Below are 15,455 nucleotides of genomic sequence, written 5' to 3'. Positions count from 1 at the left end.
TGCACGCCCTGTGCTCAAATGCAGCCGCAGCTATGGGCTGAACACACTGCAGCTCGGGGCTGACGGGCAGGTCGGGGAGGTGGCCTGTGACATTTTCTGCAGCCTCCCTCTTGCTTACCGCCTTCTGTGGCGTGTCCCCAGATTCCAGGCCCCAACCTTAGACTTCTGACCCTAAGACTCCATAGGCCACAGGTGGACAACCACGGCCTTGATCTTTTTAGACCCAGAGAGGGAGACTGACTTGCCTGCGGTCACACAGCGAGTCCCTGACCACGCTGAACACCGGGAGGCCAGAGCCCGGCTCCCGGGTCCCGAGGGCGCTGGGCTGGGGGCACTGGGGCTTCCGGTGGAGAAGGCCGGGGCTCCTCAGGAGCCCGAGGACAGGGCAGGCAGAGGCCGGGGGCCACCGTAGCAGCTCTGCTTCCCAGAGTGCAGCCCGGCTGGCTTGCTTGCTCCCGGGTTGGGGCTCATCCTTGGTGTTCATGGAGCACCACGGGTCCCAGACGGGCTGACAGGGCCACCCGGTGCTCGCAGAAGCCTTGGTCGCCACAGGTCAGGGGCGTGGGGTGGACGTCCCGCTCAGAGCTTGGACCTCACCCAGGCTTGACTCCTGCCTCCCCCGCCTTTTCCTGGCTGTGCACCTCTGGGAAAGTCGGGGGACCTCTCTGTGGCTCCAGTGGCGGGTACGGCTGCAGGCTGCCAGGGCCGGCCTGGGACAGCAGACACCCGACAGTGCCAGGCCCCCTGCTCTCGGCTCCGTGGGGCCCAGCGAGGCCCAAGCGGCAGGTTGCCGGGGGCAGCCTGGGTCTGGCCTGCGTGTGGCTCCTCCCTCGCTGGGGGACCCTGGGGCCGCCCCAGGAAGGTGGCGTCCACTGCCTGATGATGTCCCTGGGCCCGTCTGCACTGCCCCTGGAACGGGGCACGATGCTGCCTTTGCCCCTGGAACCTCCCGTGATGGGGCCACACTGGGAGCTTGTTCAGTGAGCACACAGACTGCGGGGCCTTCTGGCTCGGGAGTTATGGGACGGGGCCTGGGAATCTGCATCTGTAAAGCCCAAGGCTAGGTCAGGTTTGATAACTGCTGATGTGGTTCTCAAACCTCCTCTCTCTCCTTGCTTTCTTCCTCATTCTATCACAGAACCCTCCACAGGCGTGGACCCTCACGTGCACGTCCAGAGTACAAACAGCACAGAGCTCCTGGCTGAAGGTGGGCTGAGCCCTGCCTGCTGCTTCCTTCACCAGCGGTGGCAACTCCTCGAGGGAACTCTAAGTTCCACGGAACACAGTTTACAAACCCCCTATTTATTCCACGCTTTTCCTCTTTTGCATTGAGAAGCTGAGCCCTAAAGAGCTGGCCTACTCAGGGTTTGGCCTCATCCTACGAATGAGGCTTTCATTCTGGAGTTCTTGGAAGCTTTCTGTTTATCACTTGAACCTGACGAGGAAGGAATTTGGGGCCAGTGGTTCACCCGAGACGTACAGCACAGTTACCAAGAACCCCAACTCCGGAGCCAGACTGCTGGGGTCGAATCCCAGTTCTGTTTCTTCCTAGCTGGGTGACTTTGGGTGAAAACTTCACCTCTCTATGCCTTGGTTTGTCCATCTGTAAAAGGGGGATGATATTTATCTTGGAGAGTTGTTGGAAGGATTATGAGTGAATATCTGGAAGGAGCTTAGAACAGGGCGTGGCTCAAAGCAAATGCTCCATGGGTGAGGCAGGGCTTACTGACAGCCCAGGCTGGCCCCGGGCTCTGACATACTTTGCATAAATAATGTGCCACCCTTGGGACTTCTATCTCAAGGACCCAGCCTTGGGCAGCCCACTGGCTTCCCTCGGTCTAAATCTCCCCATGGTAGCCACAGCAGACACTGTGTTTCTGCTTAGACTCCAGAAAGACAGGATGCTGTCAGGCCTGGAAGATCCCAGGGCCAAATGCTTCAGGCCCTCCCTGTTCCAAGGCAGAGTGGCCCGGATTCTCTTCTCTAGTGACACTAGAACTGAATCTGCACTGAGGACTGGTGCTCGCAGACCCTGGCAGCTGGAGGGACTTAAGGTTCACATAGTCTGATAACTTGACTTTACCCTGAGGGACAAGCTTTGATTGAGTCACTGCCGTTGGGCTCAAGACATATTAAACTGCTTCCCCACTTTTTTGCTATCTCCCATTGAACTTAATCTACATGTTACAAATCACAGGGAACACACATCATGAGGCCAGCCCTAAACACATTCAACTCTCATTTCTGAGCCTACGAGGAGGGGAAGGTTATTATACCCATTTTACAGATGAGAACACTGAGGCTTAAAATTGGATACAGGGCCAGAGCTGGGGGTGATTATCCAGGCATGGCCTGGAACCCACTGGCGGGCTGTAAGGGCTCTCTGGACAGGGCAAAAATGACTTCCAAAGGCAAATCTTTCCTTTGAGGACTCTGGGAGCATGGCATGTGATTTTATAGATTTTCTGGTATTGGTGCAATTTACTGCTACTTACTGATAACCCATTAATAACCCATTAACAAAGCCATCAGGGCTTTCCAAAACCTGAATCTTAGAAAGGCAAATGAGCCACTGGCCAGTGTTTTCTGGGGACTCTGGTTCAGGAGCGTGGCTTTGGCACACAGGCTGGCGGCGCCACCAGGCTCTCTCAGGCACGTGCTGGGGAATCGGAGGTCCTGCCATTTGCGGGAAGACTAGGTCAGGATTCTCAGTGGCTGCTATTCTCTCCTCCTGGGATCTTAGTGTCGCACGGATTCAGTGTGTGGTCCCGCGGAGTGCAGTGATGCTTATTTGCATATTTGTGCATCTTCCAGCCACCAAGCCATTACAACATCACGCAATCGTGGTTCAGGTATGAACCGAGTTCAGCCTTAACCCCAGCTGCCATCCTTGACTCACACCTGCAATTTGCCTGCACGGTGACACTGTATTGGTGATGTGTTATGACTTTGATATTTAAATAACTTCTCCTGTGCAAACTTCGAAGTTATTTCTAAGTTTACAGGGCATTATTTTATGATGTAGAATTATGAAGCCCCCTTTCTGTAAGGTCAGGAATAAGCTAGCCTGTTCCCTACTGATCCTTCACTGTTACCAGGTTCTTCTTCTGCTGGGAAATGGGAGCGGGTGGGACGTAGGGGACAAGGACATGTTCTGCCCCACCCGGTGGGGTCCTAGTCGAAAAAGCTTAAGAGCTGTTTGTTCAGAGCAGATGGGCTGGGGCTGGGGAGTCTGTGAGGCACATTTTGTGAAAATGCAAGTTTTGGGGAGAGGGCCTGTAGAGATTTTAAAAATCATATCGTCCAAGGGCTGCTGCCTCCCACGGTCCACCCTCTCCACCTGGATTCCCAGGTGCCATCTGGCCACGGGTATGGGGCAGCGCCAGCCTGGGCTGCAGGTCCCTGCTGTGGCCGGGAGGGGTGCCACATACCGCCCCAGGCGTTAGGGTGGTGCCAACCTCAGGATCTGCAGCTCTGGCGGTCAGGGCCTGGCTGCAGGGTAAATGGAGGCAGGTCTGCTGCTGAGCTGGCCAGGAGGAGGGATGGAAAGCCAGGGCCGGACGGCAGCCAGTTTTTGCCCTGATCTCCCGCCAGTTCCTCTGGGGGCTGGGGAGCTTTCTGGGCCTAGGGGGAAAGGCCGAGGGAAAGAGACTCGGTCACAAAAGTGACGTGGTGCCAGGCTGTGTCAGAGGCTAATGGGCGGCAGGGGACCTACAAACCGGGCCCCGCTCAAGCACCAAAGATGTCCCCCGGGGGCAGGTGCCCGGCTTAGCTGCAGTTAGGTGGGGAACCTGCAGCTTCAAGACCACATGTGACCCTCCTGATCCCCAAGCACGGCCCCTGATCGAATCTAAACTTCACAGAACAAAAGGATTTGTTCGGTGAAATTTGGATTCAGTCAAAAGGCCACACTCAAGGACCCAGGAGGCCACATGTGGCCCCAAGGCTGCAGGTACCCCACCCCTGCTAGGGCTCGGGCTCTGCAGCCAGCTCCCCGCGCCTGGAGCCCAGTCTGCTGTTTCCCGGCTTCATGTGCCTAGACCAGTTACTTAACCTGTCTTCTCATCGGTGACACAGGTTGCCGGGAGGGTTAACTGAGTTAATGTGTGTAAAGAGCACAGCATGGATCTATGGTAAATGCCTCCTAAGTGTTAGATATTATTGTTGTTATTGTTGGTTACACCTGTTGGAGCCTGCCAGCATGGGTGGGAAAGCACACAGAAGGGCCAGTGAGTACAGCCATGCAGGCTGTGCACTGCACCCACTGACGCTGGAGAATGGCACCTCTGGGGTAATGCAGTGCACAACCTGTGCAGCTGGTACACTGGCCCTAGAAGCCCAGGGCAGCCCTAGTTCAATTTCTGACTAATAGGTACCACTTGAACTTGGATCGGATGGAGCAAGGTCTCAGAGAAGATTCTTTCAATAAGGGAGGCACTGGGGCTTTTGAGCGGAGCTACAAAGGTTTGAATAAGGTGTGGCCTGGCCCTTGCTACCTTCTCAAGGCACGACTGTAGTCCCAATAGCCAGGACCTTGGCCAAGTCACTCCTTTCCGGGCCAAAGTTTTCCCCACATGTCCAGCATGAGGGGCTGAACTAGTTTTGGGATGACAAATAGGCTTTCTCCTGGTGTGCCAAGTCTGAATGACTGGCAGTGGCTGTCTGAGGCTACATAAAGTGAGAAATCAGACGCCACTTTGGGATGAAAAGCAAGGGCTCTTCGATTGATTAGTGATGTCTGCATGGGGCCAAGGAGAGGGCAGCAGAGGCATGCGTGTGGCCACACTTGCCTTCCTCCGATCAGCCCTGTGGTTCTTTAGAATTGCCAGAGGAGGTTTAAATACGCTCCAATTCCAGCGGTATGGCCTGACATCGATATTTTCTTTTCCTAAGGTGTGGCCAGGTTGAGGAGTGCCGGGGTAGGTGGCCCTAAGTCCCTTGCAGTCCTGAGCTTTCCTGACCTTCCTGATCCTGCAAATCCACCTGTGTCCTCACGGAGCTGGGGTCCTCGTTCTTTTAACAAGGTAGGTACCGTGGCTTTGAGTGACCTTGTCGGCATGGTCTATGTATTACGTAGCCTCGAGCTTTCTTCCAGCAGAGACGGCAGGGGAGGTACAAGGCCCATCTTCCGCCAGTCTCATTTCTGGGGAGAGATTTTTCGCACTTGGGAGCTGGAGGCTGAGAGCACCAACTGTGTCAGGGTTGCCTGAGTGGCCTCTTCTCGGGACACACAGTGCAGTCTTGCTGGGGGAAGATCTCACCGGGCTTGGCTTGCCCGGGCTTCAATCAAGGAAGCCCTGTGGCTCCCCCTCGGTCTCCCTTAAGCTATACCGAGTCCCCCAGGGAGGCTGGGAACCTGGGATGAACTCTGAGGTCTGTGGGAAGTGACACGCCCCAAAGGCACAGGCTCCACTCTGGGCCTCTGGACGGAGCACCGGGGGAGGAGGGAGCAGATGAAAGCTGACTGGGGCCACCGAGCTCCAGAACACAGGGTGCCCGGCATGGGGGTGGTGCGTTAGGACCACGGGCAGCCCTGCATGCTGGCAGCGCCTCCAAATTATGGTCAGGGTCCAGAGGTGCGATGTTTCTGGAAGGGTACCCTGGCTCGGCCCCTCCATGGGCCCAGAATGCAGCCAGCTTTCCTCGGCCCCTCCCGTCACCCCCCAGGGCCCAGCCCTGAAGTCCAAGGAACAAGTTGTGCAGCCTGGGCCTCCCAGAGGGGCTCGGCCTCCCACCCGGAGCAAGATAGAAGCAAGCAAATAACGTAGAATTCGATAATATTTTAAAATAAGCTTTATTTAGATTTTTTTTTAATATTTTATATTTGCATCCATGCCTTCAAGAAACCTTTCCCACGGGAAAGGTTATTTTCATCTAATGTTACCCATAACTCATTCGCTATTTGACGTAGTTCTCTTAAATAAATCATCCTTAGTAACTCTTAGAATTATCTCCTAATTTACAAAAACTGAAATGAAAAGGAACTACTGAATCATTACCAGGAGTGGTTGCAATCTTATTTTCTTGTAAGTAAAGGGAAAAACAATTAAAAAAAAAAAATCAACCGAAAAAGAAATTCATGGGGGAGAAAAAGTATTTTCTGAAATCTCTCTCTGTAGAGAAAGATGCCAGTCCCGGGTGCTCTCCCTCGACCCTGGGCTCGGTGACATAGCTTGGCCGCGGGGGACAGAAAGGTCCTCATGGGTACCCTGCTTGCTCCTTCCTGCCCCCAGGGCCAGGTCAGGAGGAAAGGGAGCGGCCGGCTGGGGCTTTTCTGTTTGTTTTAGAGACTTTGGGGGGAGATAATCTATCCGTTCTGTTACAGATGGGCCAACATCTGAAACTCTCCTTGCTTCTTTGTAAGAGCTGAAAATGTTACTGTTAGCAGAAAGCGCGACTACCGTGGTCTAGCGGTGCGGGCTGGGCTGTTAGCGGTTAAGGATACGCAGGGGGGACGCACAGGGCGACAGGAACGGGAAATGGAGTTTTAGGCCTTGAGCGGACCTGGCCGAGCAGCTCAGTCTCCTCCACCCCAGTGCCACACGGCTCATGGTTCCTCCCTGGGGCCATCCGCTCCCCGCACAGGCAGATGTTCCCGCCAGCCCTCCTCGCCTGGGGTGGGTGGGCGCAGGCTGCTGTGACACGCTGGGGGACAGAGCCTGAGGGACCCCGAGATTCTATGTGTGGCTGAACCAACCAGAACGGGGAGGGCCGAGGGTCAGGTGCCGGACACCGTGTCCTCAACAGCTCCCAGCTCGAGGCGGGCGCCTCCCCCGCGACACCTGCCTGGCTCACGTGCAGGATGAGCCCAGGACGGGCAGGCCCAGCTGCAGGGAGGAACGTGCGCTGCGGGAGGCCCCTGTGGAGCTGACCCGGGCCCAGGGCCGTACCCTGTGGATGTGCGGCGTGGGCAGTCTCCCCTGACTCAGCCTCCCTCTAAAGACAGACCCAAAGGGTGGGGATCGTGATAGTCAGCACTCTGCTCACTGAGGTCGTGTCCTGTGTGTCACATATGTAAATATACATGGAAAGGCCTGGAGAGAGCTCTGGGTGGGAAGAAGGTGGGGCGCACTTTCATGCAGGGGCAGGAAAATGGGGGAGAGAGAAAGAGAGAACGAAAGAGAGAGAGAGAGGGGAGGGAGAGGACAGAAAAAGCAAGCTTTGAAACCCAGCGGTCCCTGGGTCCCGGCCACCCTAAACTCCATTTGCACAGCTTGGCAGCAGCATGGTACGAACTAGAACAGACAAGTCAACAGAAACACCCGCCTCCCGCCCACCCCGTGGAAAAATAGACATTCCGATATTTATGTAATAATTTAGATAGAATAAGTTTTCTGCATTTGTGCAAATAAATTAAACGCAACAATTTTCTTTTTCTTCTTTTTTCCATAAAGAAAGAAACGGCAACGCAATTTAAAAACTGGCAGGCCGTTTAAAAAGAGCCCGTTTGACCTCTGCCAAACCCAGCCAAGTCGAGGCCCCCCGGCTGGGCTTGCGAGTCTTTGCGGAGAGCGGACCTTACCCTGATGACGATGGCATTGTGTGGCTAAAGTGACTTGGGCGCACCCCGAGGGCAGGGTCTGGTCCCGCACGTTCACACTGGGGGGTGGGGGGACACCGGAGACAGACCACATCCTCGGCGAGACGGGCTCCAGGAGTAGCGGTTTGGACGAGGGACATTTACAAGCACGGAGTGCACAATAGTTTTGTTATTTACAAATACACAGCAGTCCTTCAAGTTTTCAAGTTTCATAAAAAGGAGGAGGGAAGGAGAAAGGGAAAAAAACGAAACAAAACAATGAACCAAACAAAAAGAAATTAAAAAAACAAAAAAACCCAAACATTGAAAAATAATAAACCAGATTAACGACACAACTGCAGCGCTCCAGAGACGACAGAGGGTTGACATGTTCACACACGGTTCGTAGTATGTACATCAATTACAGAGGTGGCGACGCAGGGGGAAGGGTCCGCACGCGGGGGTCGCTCGCCGGGGCGCTCGGCCACCCCCAGCACCCACGCGTGCGCGCACACGTGCACTCGCACCCACGCACGGCCACACGCGCACCCCACGCACGCTCCACGCACACGCCCGCCGGGCTCGGGCCGGGAGGCGCGCATCACCAGTCCGCGTCCTCCTCTATGTAATAATCAGGGGCGGTACCATCAAAGAGGCCGGGGTCGAGGGACTTCCGCTGCTTCCCTCTGGCGAAGACGCGGGAGATGGAGCCGAATCCCATCTTCTCTTTCTTCTTTTTCCGTTTTTGGTCTTCAAGATCCTCTAGTGACTGAGGCGGCGGGAGCGCGGCAGAGGGAGGGGAGAAGAAGAAAGCCGGGCTTAGCTGGGGGCGGAGGGCAGGGGCAGGCGGAGGGCAGGAAGGGGGCTCTGAGCTGGGAGCCGGAGGGACAGGGACGGCCCCGTGGCTGGGCGGGAGTGCCAGGGTCCGCCCCTCCCTTGCTGGGCAAACTTGGGCCAGTCCTGGAAGCCCACAGGGGCAGCAGTAGGACCTGTCCTCGACTGGCATGAGGATGTCACTAGATGCTGAGAGCAGTGCCCGGTGCGTTAGCAGGCAGTGAACGAGCTGCCGTTGTTGTGTGCACCGTTCCTGCTACTCCAGTTCAGCCTGCCTACACCCTCGGGTGTTTGTCCAGGGCTTGCGGGGGACATCCACGCACTCGGCCACTGCCGTGGTTTTGTCCGTGATGCGAGCAGGCCCCGTCTGCGGTGCCAGGGCTCTACGCACACAGAGAGTGACGAGGGCGAGGGGGGTGGGAGAGGCTGGAAAACGAGGAGGAAGCTGCAGCCGGTGTCAACCAAGGCTAAGGGCCCTGTGCCTGAAAGTTTGGGGCAGTCCCAGCCACAGGGAAGCCAGTGGGGGCGGGTGGGGCTGGGTTTCAGTCCCGACTGTCACCACCGGTGGACCCCTGGGGAGCCCTCTGGCTCCCCTGAAATGTTTTCTTGTCTGTGACGTGGGGACAGTAATAACAAGGATGACAATGGTGGTGGATCTGCTCTGCTCTCCCATTGGGGATACAATGGGCGCTGGGGACAGAAGTCTGCAGGGCAGTTCTGCAGACTGCCAAGTACTGCCAGGTACTTTATGCAGACACGTGGTAGCGTTATCCATAAAACAGGTAAGGTTTGGACTATGTTTGCAGTTCCCAAAATACTTCAGAATTCCCGGCCCCACCCCACACCTGGTGGATCAGAATCCCCAGGTTGAAGGGCCCGGGAATCTGCATTTGAGCCATTTCCCTGGTGGGCCCTGACGCAGATGGGTGGGGCATGTGGGGGCCCTGGGACTGGAGAGATGATCTCCAAGACCCTGCTGACCCTCACATCCACGTCGCCCTGTCCTCCCTGCAGCCCCTCCCCACTCTCATGACAGAATAGTGAAATGTCAAAATGGTCAAAGTGTTCCTAGCAGCAAGGAGCCCAGCACCTGGGTTAACAGGCTTTCAATGGTAATGGTCATTTTATAAAACCGGCTGCCAGGGGACTGCACCGGCCAGGGCCACAGGATGGGGGACATGCGAGCACACGGGAGCCCTGCAGCCCGGCAGAGGACAGCAGGAGGCAGCCCCAGGTGCTGAGCCTGGCTCAGGTGCCAGCCCGTGTGTGACACAGGTGTGGCTTAACTCCTCTCTGCCTGGGGTGCCGAGTATGGAAGCAAATGGGAATGAGGGCCCAGGGGAGCAAGGGCTGAGGTCATGGTCAAGCTGGGGTGGAGGGAGGGCCCTGCGGCCAGGGAAGGCGCACCTACCTGTACAATAGGGTTGTGCAGGTTCTTCTGAACCGGGCCGGGACTGTCGCCCTGTAGCCAAAGGAGAAGAGGAAGATGAAACAGGAGACACAGGACACAGGTGAAGGCAGCCATCCCCCCGGGGCCACCCTGCCCTGTAGTGGGGACCCACCTGCCCCCCACTTCCCGAAGCAGACAGCCCTGGTGGCTTGTTGACGCAGTGTGGGGTGAAGATGCTGCCTGGACAAGGGGTTCTAGACAGAGGCCCCTGCGTGCTCTGGCCTCTCCGCCCCCAACAGCCTCTGACCAACAAATCAGTCACTCAAAGGCTTCAAATTCCTGTCCCGATAGGTCAGGAATGGCGTTAGAACCAGGGCTTGGTTATACTTGGTGCTTTTCATTAAAAAAAAAAAAAAAAAAAACTTTTATAGATAAATCACAAAATAAGGGATTTCTGGACAGAAACAGACTTGGGAGACTACGTAGCCTCTAGCTTGGGAAGCATAAGCAACACAAAAAATCTCTCATTTTGCGGAAGTGTAGACAGGACTCATCAGCACTATTTACAGACACGAGGACAGGCTCCAGACAGCCCAGCATCATGGAACTAACTAAATTGTGAGTTGCAGCTCAAATTTGGGGCTGATTGCTCCTGGCACAGTGCTCCTTCTAGGCAGGGGCTCCAGGGGACAGTCGGTCCCATGCTTCGGGCCACCCCAGGATCCCTACCCACAAGGTCTGAGCGCCCTCCCTCCTCCCCAGGGCGCCTCACACGGGCCCAGGCAGCCAAGGCATTTCCACTGTGTCACCAGCCCTGCCCTAGGTGGGTGGGGAGGTAACCTTAGTAGCCTGCGGGTGTGCAAAAGTCCTCCCTGCCTCTCAGAACCAGTCGGCCCGCCGGGAGGCAAAAGATCGTCTAGATCAGGGGTCCCCTCACTTTTTAAACAGGGGGCCAGTTCACTGTCCCTCAGACCGTTGGAAAGTGTGGAGCACATTCCACACATGTGCACTATGGGCCCGGGACGAGTCAACTGCTAAGCAGGCCAGGAAGCGGCAGCAAAAACACCCCGAGGGCCGGATAAATGTCCTCAGTGGGCAGCCGTAGTTTGAGGACCCCTGGTAGATCACAAGTCATTTATGGGGAGCCTCTGGTGGATGTTTCTGGAATTGCAGGCATAGTGCCTAAGAGGTAACAATGCCTCTCAACTTTTCCAACCTCTCTGTGCTAAGTCCCCACCTCTGCTCTAAATTAGCCACCAGAGTGCGAGTGGATGAGGTGATCCATAGTTCAGGTTACGGTGCCAGGTTAGGTGCCTGAGGACAGAGGATTACCTGGAGCCATTTTCTGGCTCTTCCTGGCTTACCTGTGTGCACATCTGTTGGGATAGGGGATAAAAGGGGTTGAGGAAGGGAGGGATTTCACAAATGGTAGTTTAATCTTTGGTCCCATCTCGAGGTTTGCAAATGGAGTCCGTTCTGCAGGCAGCTAAGACAGTTCTACTCCGGGTAGGACCATCTTTGACACACTTGGGGGTAAGAGAATGGGGCCAGCGCCCACTGGAACACCCACGTGCAGACCACTGGCTCATCAAAACACTCATTTCCCAGCGGCAGGGCCTTGCGTAAGGCGAGCTTGGGAAGAAAAGTGCTGGAACTGCGGCAGCAGGTGCGTGCCAAGGCTGAGCCGCGCAAAGGCCAGGCCTCTGTCGAATGCAAGTCGAGAGGCCCCCAGAGAAGCCCTTCTGCAGAGTGGATTTCCCAGCAGCATTTGTGCTGTCAGAGCCCCCGTGGGCCACCAGGAGAAGACAAGGTACGGTTCCTGGGGAGGTGCTCTCATTTGGGACGTGCATGGCCACTGTCGAGTGTCTGGCCCAAGGCGTAACTCCAAGGTGGGCCTTCGGAGCCAGGGAGTGGACGACAGAGGGCCCTCTAGTGGCCCACCTTCCCTGTCATGGTTCTGTCTTCAAGACAGCCTCTGTCACTAGGATTCTGCCCTGGGGACAAGAACACACTGCTTCCCTAAAGCCCAACTAAAAAAAAAAGAAAAAAAAAATTCCCAGCTCTGAGCAGGGCCGACCTTCCTCCCGTCCTGAGTGGGCTGAGACCGCAGGGCCAGCAACGCCTGCCGCCCACGCCGCCACGCCGCGGCGGCTTCTGTTGCTTAGTCTTGGCTATTGTTATAAGCACCTTTCACTGTTATTGTGGTCTGGGGAAAAAAATGGGTCCATCATTATGACTCACATATAGGAAAGCTACTGATTTTTATAAATTGATTTTCGACCAGGACGGCGATGTGCTCGCTTCCTGTTAGTTCTAACAGCTTTCTAAGCTATCCTCTGGAGTTCTCCAGGTAGACAATCGTACCAACGGCAAGCCATGGTTCTGCCCAATGCGTTCCCCTCGTTTCTTTTTTGTTATCTATTTCGCTGGTTAATAAAGCGGCAATAACCGAGATTTTGCAAAAGCCTCCCTGCGCACTGAAGACCCAGCCCCGTGGCGTCTCTGTCTCTGGGACACGGCAGGGAGCCCTCTGTATTGTCACCTGTGTGATGGAACGAAAACTCACAGTGGTCCCCGCACCCTGACCCGTGTTCCATGAGCCTCGACGTGGCTTCCGACTGTCCTCAGACACCGGCCCCGCCTCCCTCTCTGCCTCGGAGCCCGTCTGCCTGCACCACCAGTCACCAGGAGCTAGGTGGCTGGACTTGTGCCTCTTGGCGGCTGGTGCCCAGCAGAGAACCAAAAAGTGGTTAATGAAATAAGCAAAGTAAACAAACTTGGAACGAGTCCGCCCGCCTTTCCCAAGGCAATACGTGCCCATACTACGGGGTGAAGGATGGAGAGCTGGCTCTAAAGGGACGCGAGGTGGTGCTGGCCAGGCCCCGCTCCAGCGGGGAACGTCTGGGAGGAGGAGCCCGCGGTCCCAGACAGGGCCGCCAGTTCCAGCTGCACGGACCCCAGGCCGACCCAGGCCCGCTTCCTCTGGATCCTCCTCACCCTCCCGGACATAAGGAGCAAACGGGCCTCATCTCTGTCTCTCCCCACAGCCATCGCTTCTTGCGAAAGAAAGAACAGAACAGGAAATGCATTCGCCAGAGCGCGCCCTGGGTAGACGAGAGGAAACAGCGAGTCCGGCTTCGCCCGCCACCGGCCCCTGCCCGGGGGCCCGGCCCGCCTGCTGCTGGCCTTACGTTGCAGAGGGAGTGCGTCCGGTGTCGAGGGGAGTTGATGTCGCTCGGCGTGGACGACCGGTCGCCTTCGGCAGCAGAGGCGTCGGAGATGACAGAGGGCTGCCGGGAGTGGCAGGGGCTCACCCTGACCGCTGGAAAGCAGGGACAGCTGGTGAGTGAGGGATGGAGCCAGTGTCCCCGCCTGGACCACCCTGCAGGTGATTCGACCCACTGCTCCCATCATACAGATGGAGGCACTGAGGCCTGGAGAAGGGAAGAGACTTGCCAGTTCCCCGCCCCACCTGTTCCCGCAGAGCAGCTCTGGGGAGAACCTCCCTCAGCTGGATCCGCTCAGCCCCTCCCTGCCAGGCTGGGGCAGGAGGAGGAGTCTCGGGGGTTTCTGGGACGTCCGTGACAGCTCGCGTGCTCCCACCACCTGGACGTTCCCTAGACCTGCGATCCTAAACTCTGCCCTGCACCAGCTTCCTGTACAGGAAGCGGAGAAGCCCCCCCCCCCCCCCCCCCGCCCCGGCAGCAGCTGCGCCTCCAGGACGCAGCCCCCATCCTTCCACGTCACTCAGCCCCACCAACCCGCTCAGCCCCACCGCCCGCCTCTCGCTTGCAGGGTCGCACAGCCCCCGGGGCGTCCCTGCCTGCACGGCTTGCATTGCAGCCAGGCCACAGGCAGGTCCTGGCCCTCCCCGACCTGGTCGTGAGGCCCGGTGGCTGCCGCCCTGCCCACCCCACAGCCTCAGCTGGGCTCCTTGTCACTGTCTCTGCGCTCGGAGCCACACCAGCCCTCTGGCGGTGCCCGAGGCAGGCCTCCCCACCTCGGCCATTGCTGCTGGCAGGAGCACAGCCATTCTCTGGTGTCAGCCTGTCCCGAGAGGCCTCCCCGTGGTCAGTTCTCCCTACTCCGTTTTTGCTCCATCAAAGTGCCTGTCCTGTTATCTCTCCCCCTGCGCTGATTGCAACCTACAGTCATTCTGCTTGTTAGTTTATGTGTCTCATCTGCCTGCACCCTGATAACGTCAGCTCCAGGAGACCAGGCACCCTGTGGGTCTTACCCACGTTGAATCCCAGAGCTCACGTGCCTGGCACCTGTATAGCAGGTGCTCGAGAAGTCGAGGCTGAATGACAGGCCCGGTTCAGAAGCCTCCCAAGTCCCCCCGAGTAGACTGCCCTGTCTGCAGCTGCTGGCACTGGACAGAGAAAGCATCTTCTGCTGGACAAGAGCTACAGAGCACCTACTGTGTGCAGGAGGACCTACTGTGTGCAGGCAGCGTGTGAGCAGGTGGGGTTACATTCCTGCAAAAGACAGTCCTTGCTGCCAGTGACAGTGTGGTCTAACAGGTGGCTAAAGGTGCGCTGGCTTTGGAGTCAGTGCCAATCTAGGTGAGTTCACCCTGCAGGCTCCGTGACCTTGGTCACACTCCCCAAACCCTCGGAGCCATCTTACTATCTGTAAGATGGGACGACAGTGGCGCCAATCCCACAGAGCAGCTATGTGTACGATGCGCCCAGCACAGTGCCGGGCGCCGGGCGAGTCATGTGACAAACGCATCCACAGCAGTTGCGAGCCAGGGGTGACTGCTCTGACGCAGGTAAGCACCCGGCTCTACAGGGCACAGAGGACAGGGGCCAGGGCTGGGGAGAGCAAGGAAGGCTTCCTGAAGGAGGTGAGGAGACACACGTGAGAGACGTAGGGACTGTGGAGGAGAAACGGCCAGAGGGCAGATCCGTCGGCCTGTCCAGCCCTTCCCAGATGAGAGCCAACTCCACCGAGGATGGGGTTCGTACGTGACTTGGGTGACCTGGTGGCTGCCACCAGCATGTGATTCAGAAACTGCCCAAGCTCTGTCTGCCTTTAAATAGCACCCCGTCCTTCTGCTGCGCAAGGGCTGGACCAGGAGCCGGGAGGGCTGGCTGTGGAGCTGAGCCGTGAGACTCTGAACAAACGGTGGCCCTCTCTGGGCCTCAGTTTCCTGGCCTGACAAGGGAGCTGGACCGAGCAGGTTTATTATAACAGAGGCCAGAGCTGCCCACTGCCACCCACCCCCACTGCCAAAAAAGTCACCCCGCCTTGGGCCAGACAGTAAAGGGAGGGCTGTGTCTCTGCTCAGTAGGAAGGGGAGCCTGAATTTGCTGTCTGGGTTCTAAAGCCCTGTGTGTCACCTATCTGTGATGACAATGATGATGATGATGATGGTGAGGGTAGCTGCTAATATGTACCCAGCACTTAGCAAGATCCAAGCTCCATTCTAGAAATTTTACACATTTCATCTCCATGACAACCTCATGGGGCAGGTAAAGGGAAGTCTTGGCAAACACACAATTAATGTGCTCTGTGCACTAAGAGCCTAGTGGGGCCATGTGAGGAAACTGGGGACCATGGCCTGGGTCATGGGTCATGCCCCTTTGCAGCAGCAGGGCCAGGACTTGACCCCAGCAGTCTGGATGCAGAGCCGGTACCCCTCCGCCCGACTCACCTATACTGTCCGCACGCACCCTCGACAGGCAATGGCAGGCCCTGCTGGCTTGT

The 15,455-nt window shown here is 56.9% G+C and overlaps 1 protein-coding gene across 3 annotated transcripts in view; it reads right to left on the bottom strand.

Annotated features, from left to right (window-relative positions):
- KAZN (kazrin, periplakin interacting protein) overlaps positions 1-15,455 on the bottom strand; it is a 1,045,723-nt gene that overhangs the window by 32,225 nt on the left and 998,043 nt on the right. For all 3 annotated transcript variants that reach the window (XM_020281641.2, XM_012763125.3, XM_020281647.2), the window contains 3 exons: positions 12,935-13,065; positions 9,765-9,815; positions 8,165-8,288 (listed from right to left, as the gene is read on the bottom strand). In XM_020281641.2, the coding sequence (XP_020137230.1) occupies positions 8,165-8,288; positions 9,765-9,815; positions 12,935-13,065 (306 nt within the window). The remainder of the gene's footprint in view (positions 1-8,164; positions 8,289-9,764; positions 9,816-12,934; positions 13,066-15,455) is intronic.

This window comes from Microcebus murinus, chromosome 2 (assembly GCF_040939455.1).
Source record: "Microcebus murinus isolate Inina chromosome 2, M.murinus_Inina_mat1.0, whole genome shotgun sequence".
NCBI lineage: Eukaryota > Metazoa > Chordata > Mammalia > Primates > Cheirogaleidae > Microcebus > Microcebus murinus.
Note: the sequence above shows the minus strand (reverse complement) of the source record. Positions and strands in the feature narration are given on the sequence as shown.